Source organism: Nylanderia fulva, unplaced genomic scaffold, assembly GCF_048542155.1.
Source record: "Nylanderia fulva isolate GAGA-0341 unplaced genomic scaffold, ASM4854215v1 Scaffold43, whole genome shotgun sequence".
NCBI classification, from domain to species: domain Eukaryota; kingdom Metazoa; phylum Arthropoda; class Insecta; order Hymenoptera; family Formicidae; genus Nylanderia; species Nylanderia fulva.
In genome coordinates, this window is record NW_028190510.1 from 699,730 (window position 1) to 722,256 (window position 22,527).

General features: G+C 35.3%; 1 protein-coding gene across 1 annotated transcript in view; it reads right to left on the reverse strand.

Annotated features, from left to right (window-relative positions):
* Positions 1-234: 234 nt before the first annotated feature.
* The window catches only part of Ets98B (DNA-binding protein Ets98B), a 57,874-nt gene continuing 35,581 nt past the window's right edge, over positions 235-22,527 (reverse strand). The window contains 6 exon segments of the mRNA XM_029299177.2: positions 235-5,671; positions 7,001-7,202; positions 13,328-13,482; positions 15,903-16,579; positions 17,064-17,182; positions 17,184-17,456. Of these exon segments, the coding sequence (XP_029155010.1) occupies positions 5,313-5,671; positions 7,001-7,202; positions 13,328-13,482; positions 15,903-16,579; positions 17,064-17,182; positions 17,184-17,456 (1,785 nt within the window). The 3' untranslated portion in view covers positions 235-5,312.

Genomic DNA, 22,527 nt, shown 5'->3' on the forward strand with positions numbered 1-22,527 from the left:
CGACACAGATCCAGTCGCCATCGGCGACTGATTAGGAATTCGACCAAAGGACTTTCACTTCGTCGCTTTCGCTTCTTCTGCGCGCAATTCGTGATATATTAAAAAAAAATGCGTGCCGTTATTTCAGCGTTGGCGTAACGAAAGTTTCCGGGGGGATTCCGGATGACGCTGCGCGAATTTTAAGCGAGAGGAAATTGAACGGACGGGAAGAATAAAAGGATGAAAACGTACGCGAAATATGTAGATACGAAATTTTTATTCCTTTTTATCTCTTCGTGTGTTAGTAACTCGCTCCGAATATCGGCAGCACGAAAAATATCGGCGTAAGAAAATATATAAATGTATTTATATATATATGTGTGTGTATATATTAATAATTATTATTAATTTTATTATTATTGCTCTCATCAAAACTCATCTCAGTTCACGCGCATTTATAATCGACGCGTTAAATCTGCATCTTCCAGCGAAGATTTTGTAGAACATCGCGTTCTCGCGATGTATCGGCGTGTTTTGAGAAGAACTTTGATTATGATTATTATCTCATGTGATCTCATACCCAACTTAATCTCATTAGAACAGTCGAAACATGAGTATATAAATATATATAAATATATTGTATATATAATATATGCATATGTATATAACAATGTCTTTGCTTGCAGACCGCACAGTTAAGGAAATCAACGCTTAATGCTAATTAAATCTCTGCTCATATAAAACCAGTAACGCCTAAACTATACGATTATCATACAAATATATATATAATTTATATATATATATATATATATATATATTTGTAATATTACTCGTTAGTCTTAAATATGTACACTTTAATGCGCATACATCGATAATTATGTTTTGATTGCCGAAAATGTTTGGAATAATGGAAGCACAATTTTCTCTCAATTAACCACTTTTCATTTTTTTTTTAGCAAAATAAATTATATTTAATTACATTGGTAACTTTTAATAAATTCCAATATCAGTAATAATAATAATTCTTTATATATACTCTCTTCATACAAGATATTTGGTAATGTAAATAAATGATAAACAAAGTAATAGCTAAGGTCCTGTTAAAATAAAATCTACTTGTGTAATTAATTGAGAAATGAAGCTTCCTTGGCGAATTGCAATCTTGTGATTCAATTCAATATTTTTTTTCTTTCCGAATCGATCATATCTTAATATTAGATCTGCGCGCTTGTTACAAAAATTATGTCAATTTTATATAAAAAAATACTATCTATCAATAAACACTCTGTACAAAAAAATATTCGCCTTATTGTCTTAACGGACATAAATTAGTTTTCATTTCTCACATATATTGTTAACTAAAGAAACAATTGCTTCTTTTAATTTTCTTATTTTATGCGATTTTACCTTAAGAAGTATTAATTAATTTAATAAATAAGAGTTGGTTTTTAAACATACATATACATACACAACAAGTACGTTTTGTGATACCACATTGTGCGCGATTGGGATATCTATCGATATTATTCGCGCTGTTATATTTCGTCCGATTTTACTATTTCTTTAGCTGACTACGCAAAAGTAACTGCGCTCTTCAACTTCTCATTCGCTTCATCTTCCTTTCTATTATTGTAACTACACCGGGATTAATCTTCGCGGGATAAATCTTTCCCGCCTTCGGGTTTTATCGCGGAATTGAAGAACCAACAACCGTTAAACTTATACAAAATATACAATATAAATGCAGTAAAGCCTGATACGAAACGAACTCTGGGTTTCTCAACATGTAAATGTAAATTTTTAGCAACTCTGAAGAAATCAATCATTTTATTCTATCAAAGAGAAATAAACCAATTTTTTTCTTATCATTGTTGATATTAATTAATATAGTTTTATATGAAGCAATAAGAACAATTTTTACATAATGCAGAAGTAAACAAAAATATTAACGTAGGACTGTTACATTTTCTCGCGACTTTGGAAAAATTGGAAGAAATATGAGTTAATTCACAAACGTTGATTAACATTTAAAAATAATTTTTTTTCAATTTCACACACAGAATTTATATTACAGTCGAGGTCCCGCCTCGGTCTACTTCCAATTTGACGAGCGTTCCATGTCAAACCGCATTAAAAAAAAAATGCATGTGTCGTAGAAATCTAACAGCCGTGGAAGCGCGCTTTACGATCTAATTACGCGAGCAAATCCATTTCCTCGATGGAACTACCTGGTATTCGCTCGTTTCACGTCGCCATGTGTTCTTTGGCTTCAGTTTCTGCATTCGAGACAGTTTTTCAGAGTCTCGAATCTTTCTCAGCAGCCTAAACGTCAGTAAAAAGATCATTATGCAATTAAGGGGATGCTGACCATGACTGTTTTACCGACTTTGAGTTCAAGGGTTTTTCTTTTTATTGGCTATATACCAATTAAAAAATCCTTTTCCACAATTAAAGTACTGATAATAATAAATGGGGAAGGGCTGTAATTTCGTATAAAAAAACAATAAAAGTTATAATAAAAATTACAGTTTTTAACGGCCTCTTGCATCAGCTCATAACAATACTTAATTAATACAAAAGTTCTGCAGTTTATTTGTGCACAAAACATGGCGCTCCCAATAAAGATGACATGAAAGAATGATACAGAAGTAATAAAAATAAGATTAAAAGCCTGTATCACAAGATTCGTAACTTGAATTAATTATGTATGCATATTTGCGTGCAAAATCAATGTTGAGACATAAAACAGCAAAACTTAGTTGCCGGACAGCGCTCCCCATTCATTATTATCAGTACTTTCATTGTGGAGAATTTTTCAATCTGTATATTCAATAAAAAGTGAACCTATAATCCAACTTAAAGTCGGTAAAACAACGACAGCATCTCTTTAATAATAACCTTAATAAATAAGGTAAAATGTTGCAATACAGATACTTTGTAAAAAATAAAAAATAAATCTTCGTAAAAAATGTAGAGTTTATTTGTAATTTTAAGAAACTTTTTCAGAAACTTAGTCTTCTTCCACTCATCGCAATTCCGAATAATGACGTCATAGTGGGCTGAGAATGATTCAAGTCCGACGATAATGAATGCACGGACATAATTGCACTGTTCATCAATTGCACCTTTACACGGCCGAAGAACAGGCCGCGTAATAATCCCCGTGACATTAAATCTCCGCGATCTAACACAAACAAACTGACAAGATGAAATTGATGCCAGCCGCGGAATTGATATGAACGGAACGTCAAAGCGCTAAAATGCTTCCCAACGACATTATTTTTATCTTTATTATATCTTACATAAAATATATAGACCATATATAAATAGGTAAAATGAATAAAATGATTAAATATCGCAAATATCTTTATATGTACAACCGATCGGTGAGCGAACGTGAACACGTTAGTACATGAATCCTATACTTAATTATCTTGAAAAATTCGCGAAATTAATCGTGTTAATTAATATCTCTTACGATGCATTAAAATAACGAAATATTCGAAATTGCAGTAACCAGAGTACTAAAATATTTTATTTCAAAAAAGCGTCAGTTTAAAGTTTAAACGAGAATAGAAGTATGAAAGATAACGCTTTCTAAGGAAGCGACGTAGAAAAAAAATTAATTATATGAATTATGTGAACAAATATTATTGTGATAATTGGTGCGATAGAAATGGAGAACCGTGCAAAGTGAGATTAGCGATGTAAGAGCAGCTATATATAAAATACAAGCGCGAGAAATTAAATGAGAAAATTAAAAGAAAAAAAATAATAACAAAAGAATCTCCTCGAGTAACCTAAGAGCGGCTCACGTGAGCCCCGGATTATATACTTACGTAGCTAAGTCATCTTAAAAGCCTAATCGTTCATGGAACATACAGCATTTAATATATCATAGATATATGGGACCAAAATCACCAGCACCAGTCGTTTGCGTCTAAGATGCCTCGAGCGCAACACGATCGTTGATTAATTTATTCTCTCGAGGGCGAGCTCTCTCGATCGATGATGATCTATCTACGGGCGCCTCTCTCTCTCTCAATCGAGCGAGAAATTCCTCTCGTCCTTCCGTCGCGATGCCCACGGCACGTGTCTAAGGCACGATCCCGACGACTTAATAAATATCTCGTCCGACCATCAAAAATATCTCGTCCGACCATCAAAAATATCTCGATTATATTATTATATATAAAATTGTAAAAGTGTGATTGAACGACGTTATTGGGCGGCTGACAGTTTTGACATTTCTTTGACAGGTCTCTCGACGTGTCTCTGTAGCCCTGTTCGCATGGGTGTTCGCAGAAGGGGCACTTGCAATTATTTGGATATTTAAAAGAGAAAAATTATAATTAATATTTAATTAATAAATATATAAACTATAATTAATATTTAATTAATATATATTTAATTATTAAATATACAAATTATAATTAATATTTAATTAATGTAATATATATTTACTTAATAAATATATAAATTATAATTAATATTTAATATAAAAATTTGAAAACTTTTTAAAAAATTAAGAAAGAACAAAAAAATTTTTAATTATTACCCTCCCTTTTGAGAAAAATTCTGCGGACGCCCATGTCTGTTTGCAACGCGAGCAGACGGAAGAACGGTGATCGGTTGGAAAAAAGTGTTCGGTATAAAAAATAGAATGTTGTGTTTCTTCGCTTCCGTCGAGAGAACGGATACTGCGAGCAGCGAATAGTTCCGCGGGCTCTCAAGAGTATATATATATATATATATATATATATATATATATATATATATAAATCGTGCGTATCACTCGGACAGCTCGAGGACAACCCGACAACTGGTACCGACAAGCGATCGTGAGAGAAAAGAGTCATTTCTTCCCTTTTCTCGAGCGAATCTCTACCCACTCGCGTCTTCGCTTCGCGATGAGACAACTTCGTCGAAGCGAAGAAGCGATTCGACGTAGAGAAAGAAAGAGAAAGACAGAAAATAAAGAAAAAAAATTAGAGAGAAATCGCATGCTTAGTATTGAAAGAAGAGAAAATCCCGAAAATTAAGCGAAAAAAAGGAGAGGAAGAAAAAGAAAGAACAAGAAAGAGAGAGAAGAATAAACTCAAGGCGAAAGTGATCGCCCAAACGGGCGTACTAAGCGGACCCTAGCCATGACCTCGGCGTTATCGTCGCGGGATAACATCGAGCACGGCGGATCGTCTAGATTTTCTTTTTTTTTTCATTTTTTTTTACCTTTCGATCTCCTCGTGCTGGGGTCTTTCCGAAGTCCGAAGGATCGCAGGCATAAGAGGATTCACGGGGGATATGGGAAGGAAGAGAACGGATGGAGAACTCCCTTACAGACAGTAGGGATGGCAGAACTGGTACACCAGTCTCTGGCTGCGCTCCGTCTTCTTCATGATGCCCTTCTTATAGTACTGTCGGATGCTGCGGCTGAGCTTGTCGTAGTTCATGGCCGGCCGATTCTTCCGCTTGCCCCACAGCCGCGCCACTCGCACCGAGTCCTCGATCTTGAAGACCCCTTTGCCGCGGTCCAGCCAACGTATGCAGGAACCGTGGACGCCCGGGCTCTGCAGCAGCTCCTTCAGGAACTGCCAGAGGTGGATGTGGCTGCCGCCGTTGCGGATCTTGCCGCCACCCGACCCGCTGCTGCTGCCGCTCGCACCCTGACCGGAAGCGCAATCCTCGTCCTCGTCTGCGAAAAATAATACGAACGCACGAGGGATGAAAGACGAGAAGTGAGATAAACGCGATGTTTTTTATATCATAATTAATTCTCTTTTATGTCATAGTTAGCCACAATAGTATATTGTGTATCAAGTGCGGAAAGTTGACAATTGGTCACGAATGCGGGGGATGGACGACCACCCCACACGAGTGAACAATTGTCAATCCGCACGTGATACACATACTATTTTGTATTACAAGTGCAGGCAAAGTGGCTTTGTGCGCGTTTTCTGTGCGCGAGGTGGCCGATTGCACGCCGCCATCTTGCGACGTGGGAAATCGGCCGCTTTCCGCACAAAAAACACGCACACAAAGTGCCACTTTGCCTGCACGTGTAATACAAAAGTATTTCGTCAAGACACGTTGGAAAAAGTACCCAGACAGCACAAGACATCCTCAGAATTATCCTGAAAATGTCCAAGATGGTCCAGGACATTTATAGAATGTTTTAAGATATTATTATCAATATATTTTATAAAAATTTAATATCCATATATGATTACTTCTGTTATGCGGGCTATTTAATACAATTTGAATATTATAATAAATATTAATGTCTCATAAATGTCCACTAGATAACCATTAGATGTATATAGGATTTTATTTATTGAATATCCAGAGAATATTCATAGGATATTCATAGAACATCCAGAGGATATCCAAAGAATTTCTATATAGGCGTCCCTAACAGCGCACATATCCCGAAAACGTTCAGAGAACATCCTAAGAGAATATCCTTTTTTTAAACTACAAGAATACAAAAAACTACTGGTATAATAATAGTTCTCCAATAATACATTATTGAAGAATTATTGTTATTAGTAATTTTTTATATTCTTATACTTTTTGCACGAGTAAACTTTTTTCCGATATAAAAATCAGTATAAATAGGCACCCTTTTCATATCCTATAAAAGTCCTTGAAATATCCCACACAATATCCTAAGGATGATTCAGAGATAAAAAATGAGGGATCATTTGTTCTTCCTTAGGATATCCGTAGAAAGTCTTAGGATTAAAATACGATATCCTAAAGATATCTGTTATATCCCTCCTATTGGATGTCCTCTGGAAATCCAAAGGACATCCAATAGAACAGATATCCTCAGGATATTCTATTTTAATCCTAAGACCTCCTTCGGATGTCCTAAGAAAGAGAAAATGATCTTTGGAAATCCAAAGGACATCCATGTGCTGTCTGGGATAATTAATTTCTTTTATATCATAGTTAGCTACAAAAACGTATTTCGAGATGATATAAGAGAATCGAAGTTAAGAAGAAAGAAAAAGGAACGTACCATCGGAGAAGTCCACGGCGCAAGGGGACTCCTTGAGGCTGCCCGTTGTCGTTGTCGTTGTATTTCCGATAGCAGGTGTCACGGCGCTGCTCGGAGACTGGACCACCCCTGCGGGACTCCAAGAAGCGGCCAGGGTGTTCCGCGGTGACTCCTCGACAGCGGCCTTCCAAATCTCTAATTGCGCGTGCAACATGCTCCCGCACTTCAACATAAACGACATTGTTGCCGCGTTATAATTTGCCTAATTAGCCGTGACTTTGGTGCTTCGTGCACCTTAAATAGCATCGCCGATGCTCTACTTGGATAGATCAAAGCGCAGTCTATATTTATAAATATATATTTTATATTCGTATATTTATATTTAAATATTTTTTATATTTAATTTTTTTTATATTTGTTATATACATTTTTTATAGTTTGTAATTTATTTTAATTTTGTATTAAAATTTTTTATTCTGTAAAAAAAAATATAAGAAGAAATGTTAATTTAATTTCCTTTTATACTTGTGTTTTACATTTTACATTTTTTAAGTTTGTATTTTACTCTTATATTAACATATTTTTCTATAAAAAATATATATTTATACATTTTAAATATTATTAAAAATTATTCAAAAATATATATTTATATATTTTAATCGAGTGCGTGATCCCGATGACAATTGACCAAGTTTTGATCTCCGATACGCTTTGGACATGAAAAAGACACACACGGAGAAGCTTGGTCATTAGCATCAGAATCACGCGGTCGATTAAAAATGAAAAGCAGATGCGAGAAGAGCATGGAGGGGAAAAAGAGAGAGAAAGAAAGAAAAGAGAGGCGCGGAACGCTAGAATTCCAACGGAAGAGTCGTAGTGCGCGAGAGAAGAGAAAGCGGCTCTCCGTTGAGACGCAACATGCGGCGGACAACAAGACATTCGAGCGGTTGACCCACTTCTCGATCGTTTCTGCCATGTCGAGCCGATGGTGTGCGCATCGGCAGGTATAGGCAAAGCGATCTGATCGCGCAGAAGAACGCACACCCAAGTGGTATACGCGCTTCAGATTGACAGTTCGGCATCCTCGTCGTCGCTCGTAGCGCGGAAGCGACATTGACATCCAGAGCTGCGAGATGCAATCCTTCCGCATCTCTTGAAGCGATATATCATTTAGATATTACTTATAGATCTCACATTTAATTTATCTGATTATTCGTTTGCCCGTTTCCAGAATTTTTTCCAGAAAGGGGAATTATTAAACTTTTTATTTTTTGCTCTTTCTTAATTTTTTTATTTTGTTATTTATTTTTTTTTATATTAAATGTGCAAGTATATTTTAGTGTTTATGAGAAAAAATTATAACAATATTAAATCCTCCATTCTCTAAATGCTCAATTTTAACTTGTTGAATTTTTTTCCAGGAAGGGGAAGCATGATCAAAATTTTTATGTTTTGCTCTTTCTTAATTTTTAAAATTATTTTGTTATTTTTATTTTCATTTTTTTAATTAAATGTGCAAGTATATTTTAATATTTATGAGAATAAAATTATATAACAATATTAAATCCTCCATTCTCTAAATGCTCGATTTGTTGCGAAATAATAATTATATAAATAAATATATTTTTTGCTATCATTTAGAATGAAGTATTTAGAGAATGGAGCGTTTAGTTGCTGAAAAATTAGATGTCTACGTAAATTTATAATAATTCGATCCGACAGCCTAACTGCGCGCAGCATTCTATCCAAGAGATTCATCCAGCGATATACAATTATACACTCGCGACTCGTTCTGAGAAACAAATTCTCAGCATATCGATATAATCGCCGTTATTAAAATGCGACGCCAAAGAATAACGCGAAGAATGCTGTTAATTATTTCCTCGAGAAGCGAGTGCGCCAAGACTCGTCAGTTTTATTATGGCAACTTTGAACAATCTAAATGCAATCTGATTTTTTGTCGCTTTCGCTTTTTCAATATTTTACTTTTTTCCATTCGCAACAGATTTATAATTAATCATTCAAAAATTTATATACACGTGTATAATCGTGAATTCTCATTTCGTACATTCAAGGTGATCTTTGTGCGACCTTGACAACTCTAGCGAAGGTCAGCTATCGATACGTCTAACTCTCTTAAAATACATCATTTAATAATTTACAACCTTGATATAAAATTTTTTGTAATTTTCCAAGTAATACATTTCATCACAATATATAATTTTATTTTCAAAGTAAAAATTATATTTAAGAAAATTGGAATACAGAGTGAAACGAATAATCAGATAAACTAAAGGTAAGACTCTATTTAATTCGCAATATCGAGAGCGAATTTTTTTCTTTATACATATTTATGAATCGCGCTCGATGAAAAAAAGTCGACGAAGAAAATTTGATCGCATCGACGAGAGAAGCCGAAGAGAGGAAACGAGGAAAGGAGTCGCGCGAGAGATCGTAGATAGAACGTGACCATGATTCCACGCTATACGCCATAGAATTACCGCGATACTTCGTGGCACGATTATCCAATTACTAGACGCAAAGCGGAATCCATTATGCACGGCTACTTTTCCGTCGTTCGCCATATACGCGGCTACTCTACTCGCTATTAATTTCCGTTACGGACTCACGTCCGCCAGCTCTTCGAACAACGAGACGCGCGTCGTGAGACTCTTCAAGATTCTCACACCTCTGTCTTGCGACTTTGATTGAAAATGTAACGCGATAATCGAGAGTTTACCGCATCGAAAGTGTGTTACCGGCAATGTACTTGGATGATTTTTAAATTAGCTAGATGAAAATATATATAAATTCATCTTAGACAAGATGAGGATGATTTTGTTTTAAATATATCTAGATAAGGGATAAAATATGGCGATTCATCTAGATGACTTCCAGATAATATTAATTTTAAAACCGTTTATCTAAACATAATTATAAAAAATATATAAATATATTCATATTTACATATATAAAAATATATTTATATAAGTTCTCTTAGTTATTATATATTCATATAAATATATTTTATATTAGCGCCAAAACTTCATCTAAATGAGCATCTTACGGGGTTCTAGTTTTGATTCGAATTTTTCGTTTTTTCTTCGACAAACTTAGACCGAGAAGGTACAGAAAACGTGGGAAAAAATATTTAATTAACAAAAATATACATTTCTCAATCGCACAAAATAATAAATATATTATTTAAAATTATAAATTAAAAGATTAATATTATTTAAAATTATAAATTAGCATGAAAGAGAAAAATATTGCACTTGCAGAAACCTAGTATAACTATTTTGTTCAGGGAAAGTTAACTTATTGAAATAATAATTTTTTTATTACAATACAATGTCAAGTTCGCACACTTCTTTCTTCAACTTTATCGTGGCTTTGTCAAGTTTAGGGTTATAATTAGCAATGGGTATAATCAACATTGACAGAGCAACCGGTTTTTAGCACGCTCGATGCCGATGGAAAACTCGTTACTTAATAAGCGACAATGTATAATAGCTGTATATATACGCAAGTATATATATCGAGAGAGGCAGCGCAAAAGTAAGTCGTCGAATTCTTTTTTTGTTTTCTTAAGTTCTCTCACGAATAACGATATAAGTATTCACGAGGCAATTTCACGCTTTTGTTCGCCAAATAATCACGTTGTTAAAACGTGTCTTGTAAAAGTAACTATTATACGTTATTTTATACATTGCAATCGAGTTGCATTAAATTTTTAAATTGGATATAATTTGCAAGGATATATGTAATGGACAAATTCTTAACAAATTAGCGGCAATTACTTTGGTAACACAAAATTCGCACGATCATGGAACGAGTGTTTATGTCTATTACATTTATTTAATATAGCGTAAAGTAGAAAAGCTGCAATAAATATTATCTTCTTATTAAACAATTCTATTTATTTTATTAATATATTCATTTTTCATTATATTATTTATTATTATTTAATAATAAATATTTTTTAGGTAATTTCTCAATATAAATTTGAAAAATTTTTTTTAATATGAAAATTAATATTTTATATAAACACAATTAAAGTAATTTTTTTATTTTCTTCAATTTTACAAATTATTTTTTGTTAATCCTACCTCTTTTAATTTTATTTAACATATAATAATGTATAAGAGCACATCTTGTTTAACGCGCAAGATAAGCTGATATTTGTGTATATGGTATAATGATATGAATTAGTCTACACATCAGTCTCAGTATCCCTTATCGGCGATCTGGTTAAGATTTATTACCGATGAGCGAGTGCCAGCCTCGTAATAGAATCCGTTAATAAAGAGAAAGACGCCTCGCAAAGCCTTGAGCAAAATTTCTTTAAGGGCCTCTCTCTTTCTCTCCCTGAAATTGTATCCCTGACGCAAACTGACGCAACTCTCACACGCGTCGGATGATTCGCGCGGGAATTCCGATCCCGTTACACATGTCGAAATCTTGCGCAGCATATGTACACATAGGTAGAGGTACCTTCTTTCCATTTATGCCTCGGGTATGGATTACGCGGAAGGAGCGCGTAAACGCACATCGATTACCAGGAAACTCACTTTCACCGGACCTCGGCGGCGCGCGTTTCTCAAGTCTGGCTCTCCTCGTCGTTTTATTTTCTTTGCCGAACGCGATTCGATTGCACGTTGCAGTAATAAAGGATGAAATTATTAATTTATCGACTCGCGCCGAATCCAGTTCAATCTTCATGGCTGCCAAAAATCGCAGACTTAATCACTTTAATGGGACGAGATCTTTAACTTTCGTTATTGCATCATGCTCCATTGATATACTTATTTTCAGAGATTAATTAGTCCAATAATATAGATATTGATTCAATACATTTTTAATTTTTTTTTAAATTTATTATTTTAAATATTTAAAAAAATTATTTAAGAGAATATAACGACAATTTAATCGCTCTAATTTAAGAGATTAATTAGGCCAATAATATAGATATTGATTCAATACATTTTTAATTTTTTTATTTATTATTTTAAATATTTAAAAAAATTATTTAAGAGAATATAACGACAATTTAATCGCTCTAATTTGGATACGAATTTATAAATTGCAGCCATCGTTATTATATCGTGCTTTCTATTGGTTCTATTTTTTCTATTAATAAGCACTGATGCTTATTCGAGATCAACTAGTCAAGAAAATATATACATATATCTTTTTAAAGCTTCCTTGTTGTTTTAGATATTTATATAATTATTTATGAGAATACTGAGAGACAGCAAACTTGTTATCTAAAATAGACACTATAAACAAAATGGATTAAAGCGATAAATGGAAAATCTACTATAAATTCTCACTACGACGACGGGAGATAAATTTCATGAAAAATGTAACCAGGGCGACGCGAGGCAGATAAGGAATGACGTATATATTTTCGCTATCATTTTGCCATTGATTCCAACATTGTCGAATATATATTTTATAATATTGACAATAAAACAAAATTTTACGGAAATGCTGCGTAATTTTAACACTCTTTTTTTTTTTTTTTTGCGATTGTCTGAGCACTTCTCGTACATAATAAGAGAGATTTCGAAAATCGTTGCGGTTAATTGATTCGTTAAAAGCGCATACGATCCCCGCCGAGGTCGATCATCACGAACACAAACGCAAGAGTTGCGTAACGATACCGCGTCAAAATTGCAAGGCGCACATGCAATTATCGTGAAGCATGCGAGAAAATAAAAGCCGAGTAAACACAATGAAATATAAGATTATAAGAGAACAAAATTTATAAGATATTAATATATGCAATATTTATAGGGTACTTTTCGTCCAAAATTTAAAATTCGATATCTCCGTAATATTAATAATTGAAGTGTTTTAGAAAGAAGCTTCAAGAAGACAAGTAACAAAAATCTCTTACTTCATTCTTAATTAAATTTTATATTAATCGACTTTATATTATATATTATATATATATGTATATATTATATAATTATGTATATTATATATATAATACATATTATATATATACATATGTTATATAATTATGTATATTATTTATATATATATTATAGAATATAATTATGTATATTATATATATATATATATATAATATAATTATATATATTGTATATATATATATATATATATAAAATTTTATATTATTCGAATTTTATATTAATTTTAAATGAAAGCATGGATGATCACATAAAGATACATAACATCAAAGATGGAAAGATTTTATTAAAAAAATGGACTGTGCTATAAATCTTTCGGGAAGATCGTAAAATGTTACGAAGAGCAAAATATGTTTTTCGAGACACCATATCTGTATTCTAAGAAAGAATGTAATAAATATATTCTCACCTGGGGAGCTCTCTGGCAGAATTCCTCCTCGGTGAGAGTGGCCAGGGTCGCGCCATCCACGTTGAAGCTCTCCAGCGGCACCAAAGGCAATTGCAATTGCCGTCTGGCCCACTGCACCCAGGCCGCCACGTCCGCTGCACTCCAGCGTCTCGGTTCTGCAATTAAAAATTTTACATTATTTTATTAATCGAAAAAAATTCCCCGAAAAATTTAGACTCGGAGAACCGATGATTGAATCAGCTTCAAGCGAATTTTTATAGTCCAGTAAAATTAGACTTTGACTTCATAAAAATTAGGAGCACGCTGAATTTTTGTGGAGACCTTTATTTCGATGTTCTAATGAAATCCTGGAAAGGACTCTTAATTTCATTCCAGAACGTTTTTTATGGGAGATGAGTTTTAGTTTTTTGCCATTATCTCGAAAACTATCAATTTTTTGAAAGTATAATGACCTTTTTTGTAGAGAATTTTATGAACTACAACTTTGATAATAATTATTTTTCTCGAAAAATTGATAGTTTTCGAGATAATGGCAAAAAAAACTAAAATTTATGCCCCACAAAGAAACGTCCTGAATGAAATTAAGAATACTTTTCAGGATTTTATTAGAACATCGAAATAAAAGTCTCCACAAAAATTCAGCTCGTTCCTAATTTTTATAAAGTTTTGCCTTTTTCAAGTCTAATTCTACTAGACTATTATATGTCTCTCGGAGTAAATTCTTTTTTTCTTTATTATTTTCTGAATTAATTGGATGTAGCGTGAAAAGAAAATAGAGTCTTTTTGCGAAGCATAATAAATGTGTGGATGATGTGGATTGATTTCGTAACTCGACGCGCTTTCACGACTTACTTCGTGACTTATTTCAAGCGTGACATCACAGTTCGAACTAATAGACGAATCAATCGCGTATGTACTAGAATACCGATATGATGAAGACGGTGAAGACGACAACTTAAAAATTGTGCTCGCGGCAAGGTAACGAGAAGGTCTAACGGAGCGAGGTTAATCGAGAAAATCGAGAAATACGCGTCGGAATTTCTGATGACTCGACCCCTCACAGTCGTGTCATCCATACATCATCGAATTGCACGAAGTCAATTTCTACGGTATCCGATTACGAAGAGAGAGTTTGTATAAACGAATAAAAATATGGGAACTTAATGAAACTTAGCTCGATAGTGGAACTGAGAAATTTTCGACCAAAAACAGTGTTTCACTTGATTTTTTTTTAAGCAATGGAAAGTTTCTTTCATGTGTCATACGTTGTGAAATAATATAATAAGTATTACAATTTCCTCCTTTCCACTCGAGAATTATCGATATATAAATTCTTGCACGGTGAGTCACACGAGGCGATTTTAGTGAAAAAAAATCGAATAAGAGAGAAAATAAAATCTTGAAGAAGAGGGATAGAGAGAGAGAAATTCAGGAAGAAATCTTATTCAGCAATTACTTGCAAACTTGATAATAATTAATGCGTACGTGATTGCATCCGTCTATGGCAGCTATCGAAGAAATAGCGTGTTTACAAAGATGTACGCACAAGGTTACGCATTTTACTTTCCAACGAGACAGTATCAATAATCATGAAATACATCATTATTCTCTCTCTTTCTCTCTTTTTAGATTATAAATTTAATTCTTCATTCCATTATTCATTTTTTAATTAACCTTTGATTATATAAAACAATTATAGAATTATTTTCTTAAAACCTCCCTTCATGTTTTCTAGTAGAAAAAATCTAGTAAAAAAAATAGAACGAGATAAAATATAAAAATACATCATTATCATTTCTCTTTTTAGATTATAAATTTAATTCTTCATTTCATTATTCACCATTTTTTAATTAAGCTTTGTTTCTATGAAATAATTATAGAATTATTTTTTTAAAACCTCCCTTCATGTTTTCTAATAGAAAAAATCTAGTAAAAAAAAATAGAACGAGATAAAATATAAAAATACATCATTATTCTCTTCTTTTTAGATTATAAATTTAATTCTTCATTCCATTATTCATCATTTTTTAATTAACTTTTGATTCTATGAAACAATTATAGAATTATTTTCTCAAAACCTCCCTTCATGTTTTCTAGTAAAAAAAAAATCAGAACAAGATGATAAAAATACATCATTATTTTCTCTCTTAGATTATAAATTTAATTTTTCATTTCATTATTCATCATTTTTTAACCAACCCTTGATTCTATAAAACAGGTATAGAATTATTTTCTCAAAACCTCCCTTCATGTTTTCTAGTAAAAAAAAAAAATCAGAACAAGATGATAAAAATACATCATTATTTTCTCTCTTAGATTATAAATTTAATTCTTCATTCCATTATTCATGATTTTTCAACCAACCCTTGATTCTATAAAACAGGTATAGAATTATTTTCTCAAAACCTCTCTTCACCGTCTTCTAGTAAAAAAAAAAATAGAACGAGATCAAATATAAAAATATAAAAATACAAAATATAAAAATATAAATATAAATATAAAAAAAATAAATACAAGCAAAAAGAGAGGCTGAAGATCCGTTCCGCGTAAATAAAAGTTGGAAGAGCCAACTCACCTGGATGAATGCCGAGGGCCACGCAGGTGTTGTCGAAGTCCTTCTGCAACTGCTGGATGGCCAAACTGAGGACCGGCTCGAGCTGCTCGCGGGCGAGGTCGCCCACGCATTCGCCGGCCTCCATATCCTCGACGTAGCCGGTGCCGACGCCGCCGAGATCGACGGGTCGCAGATTGTACTTCCTCTGGAAGCTGGTATCCCGCAGCACCTCTCGCAGCAGCTGGTGATCGCTCTTCTGGCCGTCCTTGAAGAGCTCCTCGTCCTTGCGCAGCGGATTATTCGCGGCGAGCTCCTGCCGCGATCCGCGTTCCACCTTGAGCTGGCTCAGCTTGTCCGGCATCTCCAGCGGGTTCTCTTTGCGCGCGGCGCCCTTGAAGAGGAGCTCGCGCAACGCCGAGCCGCCGCCCTCGAACTCGCACGAAGGGCTGGGCGAGGACGAAGCGGAAGAGGACGCGGAAGGGGACAAGGACGAGCCGTTGCTGCTGGAAACCGAGCGCGGTTCCTCCTTGAAGAGAATCTCCTTGAGCAAAGGGTGCCCTTGCACGCCGGCGTCCTCCTTCTTCGCCAGAAAATCCGCGTCCAGACTGTTGTAGATGTCCTCCTCGCTACGAGGTGGTGTACAGGGCACCGTGCAATCGGTCGAGTCCTCTCGGTAGCCCAGACTCTCGGCCAAGAGTCTGTAATCATGCGAAAATTCCGTATTTTTTTAAATTATTAATAATTAAAGGAAAAATTAATATTAAAGAAATCCAAACTTGAATAATGTGAAATATTTTTTTAATTTTATATCTATACACATGTTGTAACAAATAAATAGAAAATGATTAAGTTCTATAAAAGATCAAATGATAATTAAGTCATGAGTAAATAGAGAAATAATAGGTAATGTAATTAAATTAAAAATAATAAAATATTTAACAAATAAATTATGTTATAATTAAATTAATATTTAAAAATTATTTAAATTTTGCGCGCTCTTTTCTTTTTATTGCTTGAATGGAATAATAAAGTACACGTAGAAAAAAGGCGCGGACCGATCGATTTTATGTTAAAAACAAAAATTCTTTTTCGTTCCCAAACGCAAGAAAATTATGATTATATGGATCACAAAGGACAAATGGAAAAAATGGAAAATTCTTGTATTATAATAGAGTGATTTACCTAGACTCCTGGAGGATGGCCAAAAGATCGAGGCTCTTCTCCCTCTTAACGGGCTGCTTGGCCGAGGGTTCCGGGCTGGTGGGGTAAAACTGGGCGCTCTGGGGGCTCCTGGGTACGTAAGTACGGGCTGGTCGGATATCCCGGCGAGGATCCCTCGTGCGAGTAGTTGGGCGACAAGGGCAGCTCGCCGTTCTGATACGGCGGGCTCTGGTAGATCGTGGGCGATCCCGGACGCGGCGATCGCGCCTCCTGCTTGATCTGCGAGCTCTTCAGACAGGCGAGCTGGTCGCCGGCCGGACTGTAATCCTCCGGCAAGAGGGACAGATCGAACTGAAAAGTGCTGTAGTCGAACGACGGCGAGTAGCCGGCCGCGGTGGGCACCGTTTGCGGCATCTGGGAACAGGCGGAGAAAAAAAGAACAAATTCAAGATCAATCGTATCGAATCACATATTTCGTCGGCGAGATAGATTTTTAGATTGATGGAAAAAATGTCGCGGCCAAGGCTGATCGATCCGCGAGCGACTTCCACTATTCGGGGCTTAAAAAATCAATGCGACACTAGTGGTGGTTGCGTGAACTATCATAAATGATCATCCATCTAACATTATCGTACTATTATTTGAAAAATCAATTAATAATGTTCCAGTGATCACATGAGATTCTGATGTCAAGGCACTTATTTGTATAGACGTAAGGAATATACATTTATTCTTTCTTGACTTTTCATAGTTACACCACACATAATAATTATGCCGGAATTTATAACATCCTTCGATCAAATTCCTTGATGAAGGCGTAGCTTTTGTATAATCACAGAGTGTGTGTCTAGCCGCAATGACAACATCTTTTTCATTCGAAAAATTTATTTTTACACTTAAAACTGTTGTTGTACCATATATTCGCGGCGGCCATATTTGTTTTGCTTCAGTAGCGCCTCTCTTACCGCGGTGAACATTTTTTTCATCAATAAGCGGTCTAATGCCGGCAATTAGAGCGCGATTGTGGTTTTGTGGTGGTGGGCCGGTGATTACGAACGTGTATACATATAATGGACGAAACGACCCGCGATAACGTTGTAACGAGCGGGAAAAGGAAACCGTCGGAGATCTGTATTCCATGAAATCTTATTCAATCATATTATATTACAACTATCTCGCGGAACACATATTAATCATGAATGTACATCAATTAAGAAGCTATATGTATAATATCCCTAACAGCACACATATCCCGAAGACTGTTCAGAGAACATCCTCAGGATGTTCCTCTAGATATCCTATGAATATCTTTCGAATTGTGCTATTCGAAATATATTATGTATAATAAAATAAATATTATACATATTATATAAGTATTTTATATTAATATTAATAATTAAATTAATAATAAAATTAATATAATTATATAATATATTAATATAAAATTATACTAATAATTATATATTAATAAAATTTCATATACGATTATATTATCGTAAAATCCGAATCTATATATAGAAATGAGATAGTGACAAATAACGCAAGATTTTTCTCACTGACGATGAGTATATCATTTATAACACGGATATAATACCCAGAGGATAACAGAGAGCAATAACGAGCGTAGGACGAATCCGAGCTGTTCTGGATCCTAAGAGGTATAAAACACACAGCCGCGTGTTATAAAACAACACATGTGTACATATACAAGAGAGGCAATAAAAACTGGACCGCGCCTTTTGTGCGGTCCGGACGATACAAGAGATGCTTCATATCGATTCGCGCGCGAAAGCGAAAATCGCCGCGGACGAAACACTTTCTCCGAGAGCCCCGAATGGACCCGCGGATCGCCCGTTTATCTTTCAGCGTGTTTATTGCCCGTCTTGCGTTTGACCCCACGTCAGTTTGTTACGCCCCGCGAGTCGCTTAAGGCGATCCTCCTTCTGCCGCTCGGGATGAGCGACTGTCCCGAAACCAAGGAGATTGAGCAGAAAGAGGATGAAATTAAAATTATATTTTTTGTTGCAAATTTCACGAAAATTTTATTAATAATTTCGATATAAATTCTATAAAAAATTAATTGAAGATAAAAAATAGCATTAGAAAAATGAAAGATATATTCCTCGGGATGTGACAAAAATATACTTAAATATGTTTCAAAAACACGACACAAATGGGAAATTAATTCGATATTGGTTTTAAAAATTTATATAAATTATATTTACTTTGTTTTTTCCTTCTTAAAATGTGCAATTCTTCGCTCGCTTTAAAACAAGAACTGAGGATTCACCAAGTACTCTGTCATATGATAAAAAATAATTATTCAAAATTGATAAATAATTGCAACCTCAAATACAATAATTATGCGTAATTTGCACAGTTTAAAATCACCCTTCGTTTCAGACATTCAACATAATTATAACATTCAATCTACTTTAAAATTGCAAACATGCCCAATCACATATATGAATAAATATTTGAAACAAACTGATTTCATGTCATCAATCATCAGTTAATTTATGTATGACAGCTACAAGTATTTATAAGCTTTCGGATTATTTTTACGAAAAACTTCTCATTCTGTTAATTACATGCAATCAGCTTAACGAGTTCCAAATTACTTTAAAAGCAGACGAAGAGTTGGAATTTCAACATTTTCAAAAGCAAACAACGTGAAATATAATTTATGACTCTTATGATCTTCCGACATTAAAATCGAACACAATTTTTATTCCCGTCCTATTTTTCTCTAAAAAAAAAATAGTTATTTGCTCGTCGAAAAAAACGGGCTTTCTGGTATCGTGCTCTCGGATCGTCTCGACGCTCATCTCGCGAGCGGCCAAGAAAACGCTCGAGATACGCTGCGCGAGTCGAGAGAAAGACGAAATGACGCTTCCCGTCTCTCTCCCGCCGGCGGGCCCCGGTGTGGTGCACCTTAAGGGCCCATTTATCTCTACGTGTGTTTATTGCCCGTCGTGTGTTTGACCTCGCATCAGTTTGTTACGCTTTGTAAGCCCATTACAAGCGTTCCCAGTGCATCTCTCCCCTGCGCTCAGGCGGGGTCGCATCTGACATTTTGACGTAGTGCCCCGCAAAGGTCGACGCGAAATAAACGATTATGCCCAACGGACACAGGGTAGGGTATACGAGGGGGATGAGAGGGGGGCCTCTCTCTCTCAGACAACGTAGAGACACAATACCTCTGCCACTTTGATCGCACACGTTCCCGTATATATATATATATATATACGTGCACACGAACATCTCACATTATAGGGATAGCAAAGAGATACAGCAAGAGCGCACTCGCTGCTTATTCTCTCTCTCTATCTCTGCCGAGGCCTCTCGAAAGGTTCCAAGGAGAAAGAGAATGTTTATCTATACACTGATGGAATCTAAGAACGCCTCTCTCGAGAGAGAGAACCTTCCTCTTGGGTTCACCTCGCGCGGAATCACGAGGCTCGCGAGCGACACCAAGCGGAGAAAAAAGGAAAAATAAAAGAATCGGCGTCCAAACGCGATACAGCATTCACATTGAGACATTACTTTAATTTGTACAGGAAAAAGATTTATCAATCCGAATAGTCTCATATTATCTAGGTGTAGAATTATGAATTCTTCATCAATTTATAATTCTACACCTAGATATATGAGACTGTGCAGATTGATCAATCCTTTTCCTGTACAAATTAAAGTATTAGTATTAACAAATTGCGAAGTGTTCTAATTTCAGGTAAAAAACAATCCGTATAGCCAACAAATAGATTTATAGTTGAATCTTATCTCATATTTTGTCAATAAACTCAAGGCCGTTTAGGATCCCCTTAAACCTGAAATTTGTGGAAACCCTTATCGCGCGATAAGCAAACTAAACAGACACAATATTCGATGTCTCACTTTCACGTCTATCTTTTATTTCGTATTACGAAATGAGACGAATCTCGTTATCGCGGAGACTGAAATTTCGTCGACCTTTTAATCGGTCTTCGTGAACGAGAATATATGGTGCCCCGGATGGGAGAACCTTCCATGATTCTCCTTGGATTTCGCTCTGCCTCCTTGCTCTCGAGCAAGTTTCGCAAAGACAAGCGCCAATGACGTCACATTCGACTAATCGCCGGTGCAGCTGCAGTTGCATTCTCTCCTCCCTCCTTTCCGCGCGCGAAACGCGGGATTCCACCGGAGTCACGGACCGAGCGAGTCAACGGGACGACCTCGTAATTTTCGAGAGACCGTCTCGTCCCGTTCAAACACCGTAATCTGTTTGCGATTACACGGCGGCACCTGATTTTTTTTCTTTTTTTTTTTTTTTTTAAATAATCTGACAAAAAACGCGCCTTTCTTTAGTCTCTTTTTCTTTTTTATTCTATACAAAATATTTATATATATATATATATATATATATATATATACATTAGCAGATCTTGATATTGATAACAAAAGGGGTTTTGGTAAAAATATTCGGTTTAATATTTGTCTTTTAGTGACGCTTAGCTTTTACTTTAAAATCAATTAAAAATTTTTTTAAATTTTTTACATACTTAAAAAATTTGTCTTTATTATTTAAATGATTGTCTTTGAGTTCTGTTTAACCATTTTATTTAAAATATCTTCTAGACAGCGTTAAATCTAAATTAGCACCACTGATTTTTTTTAATTGGAGAGGAAAGGTTTTAACTCCAAAACTCCTTTCTAGGATCTGCTAATGTATATATCAATGGATAATGCAATCTGTCGCAATCCTGAAGAATCCAGCGCAGTTATTATAAATTCAACACGCTGATCCGTTCGCCGCGAAATTTCGAAAATGGCGTCTCTCGCCGAAGATCGATAAACGGAATATAATAAATCGTCGGATTGTCTCGATACCGCAGAATTGAATTAATTAATTAATTACGAGAATCGGGACAGCGCAATCGACGAAAAGAGTTATCGAAATGTGTATGTGTACATACAATCGCGTTTGCGCGATAACGCGCGAGTTATCGGGTCCACGCGCGGTTTCGTAATAATCGAGATTTTTCACGATCCCGTCGGACTTTGAACGCGCACGGATGACATTTCGAGCGAGAAATCGCGACCTTCGATAACACCGTGACCACGAAATGGGAGAACGAGAAGAGGCTCATTCTCCTTCTTTCTTCTCTCCTCCCGAACTCTCGTTCGCGCAATCGTAAAGATCTTTGGCGCGTCCGTCGCGAATTTGAATATGCATTCCGCGCCCGAGCAAAGGAAGGATGAAAAATTACGGGAGACGATTGTTAAAAAAAAAAAAAAAAAAAAAAACCGGAATCTCTCTCCAAGACACGAAATAAGGTGCGCCGTCGTCTACATCGTCGTTTATTGCACGTTTATTCTCCGAATATATGTATAGCGCGCTATTAATTTTCGCGCAGCACAAATTACGCATTTCAGCCTTCGGTGAAATCGGAACAGACGAGCTCGGATGCAGCGGCGATTTTAAGTAGCTATAAATGTCTAGCAC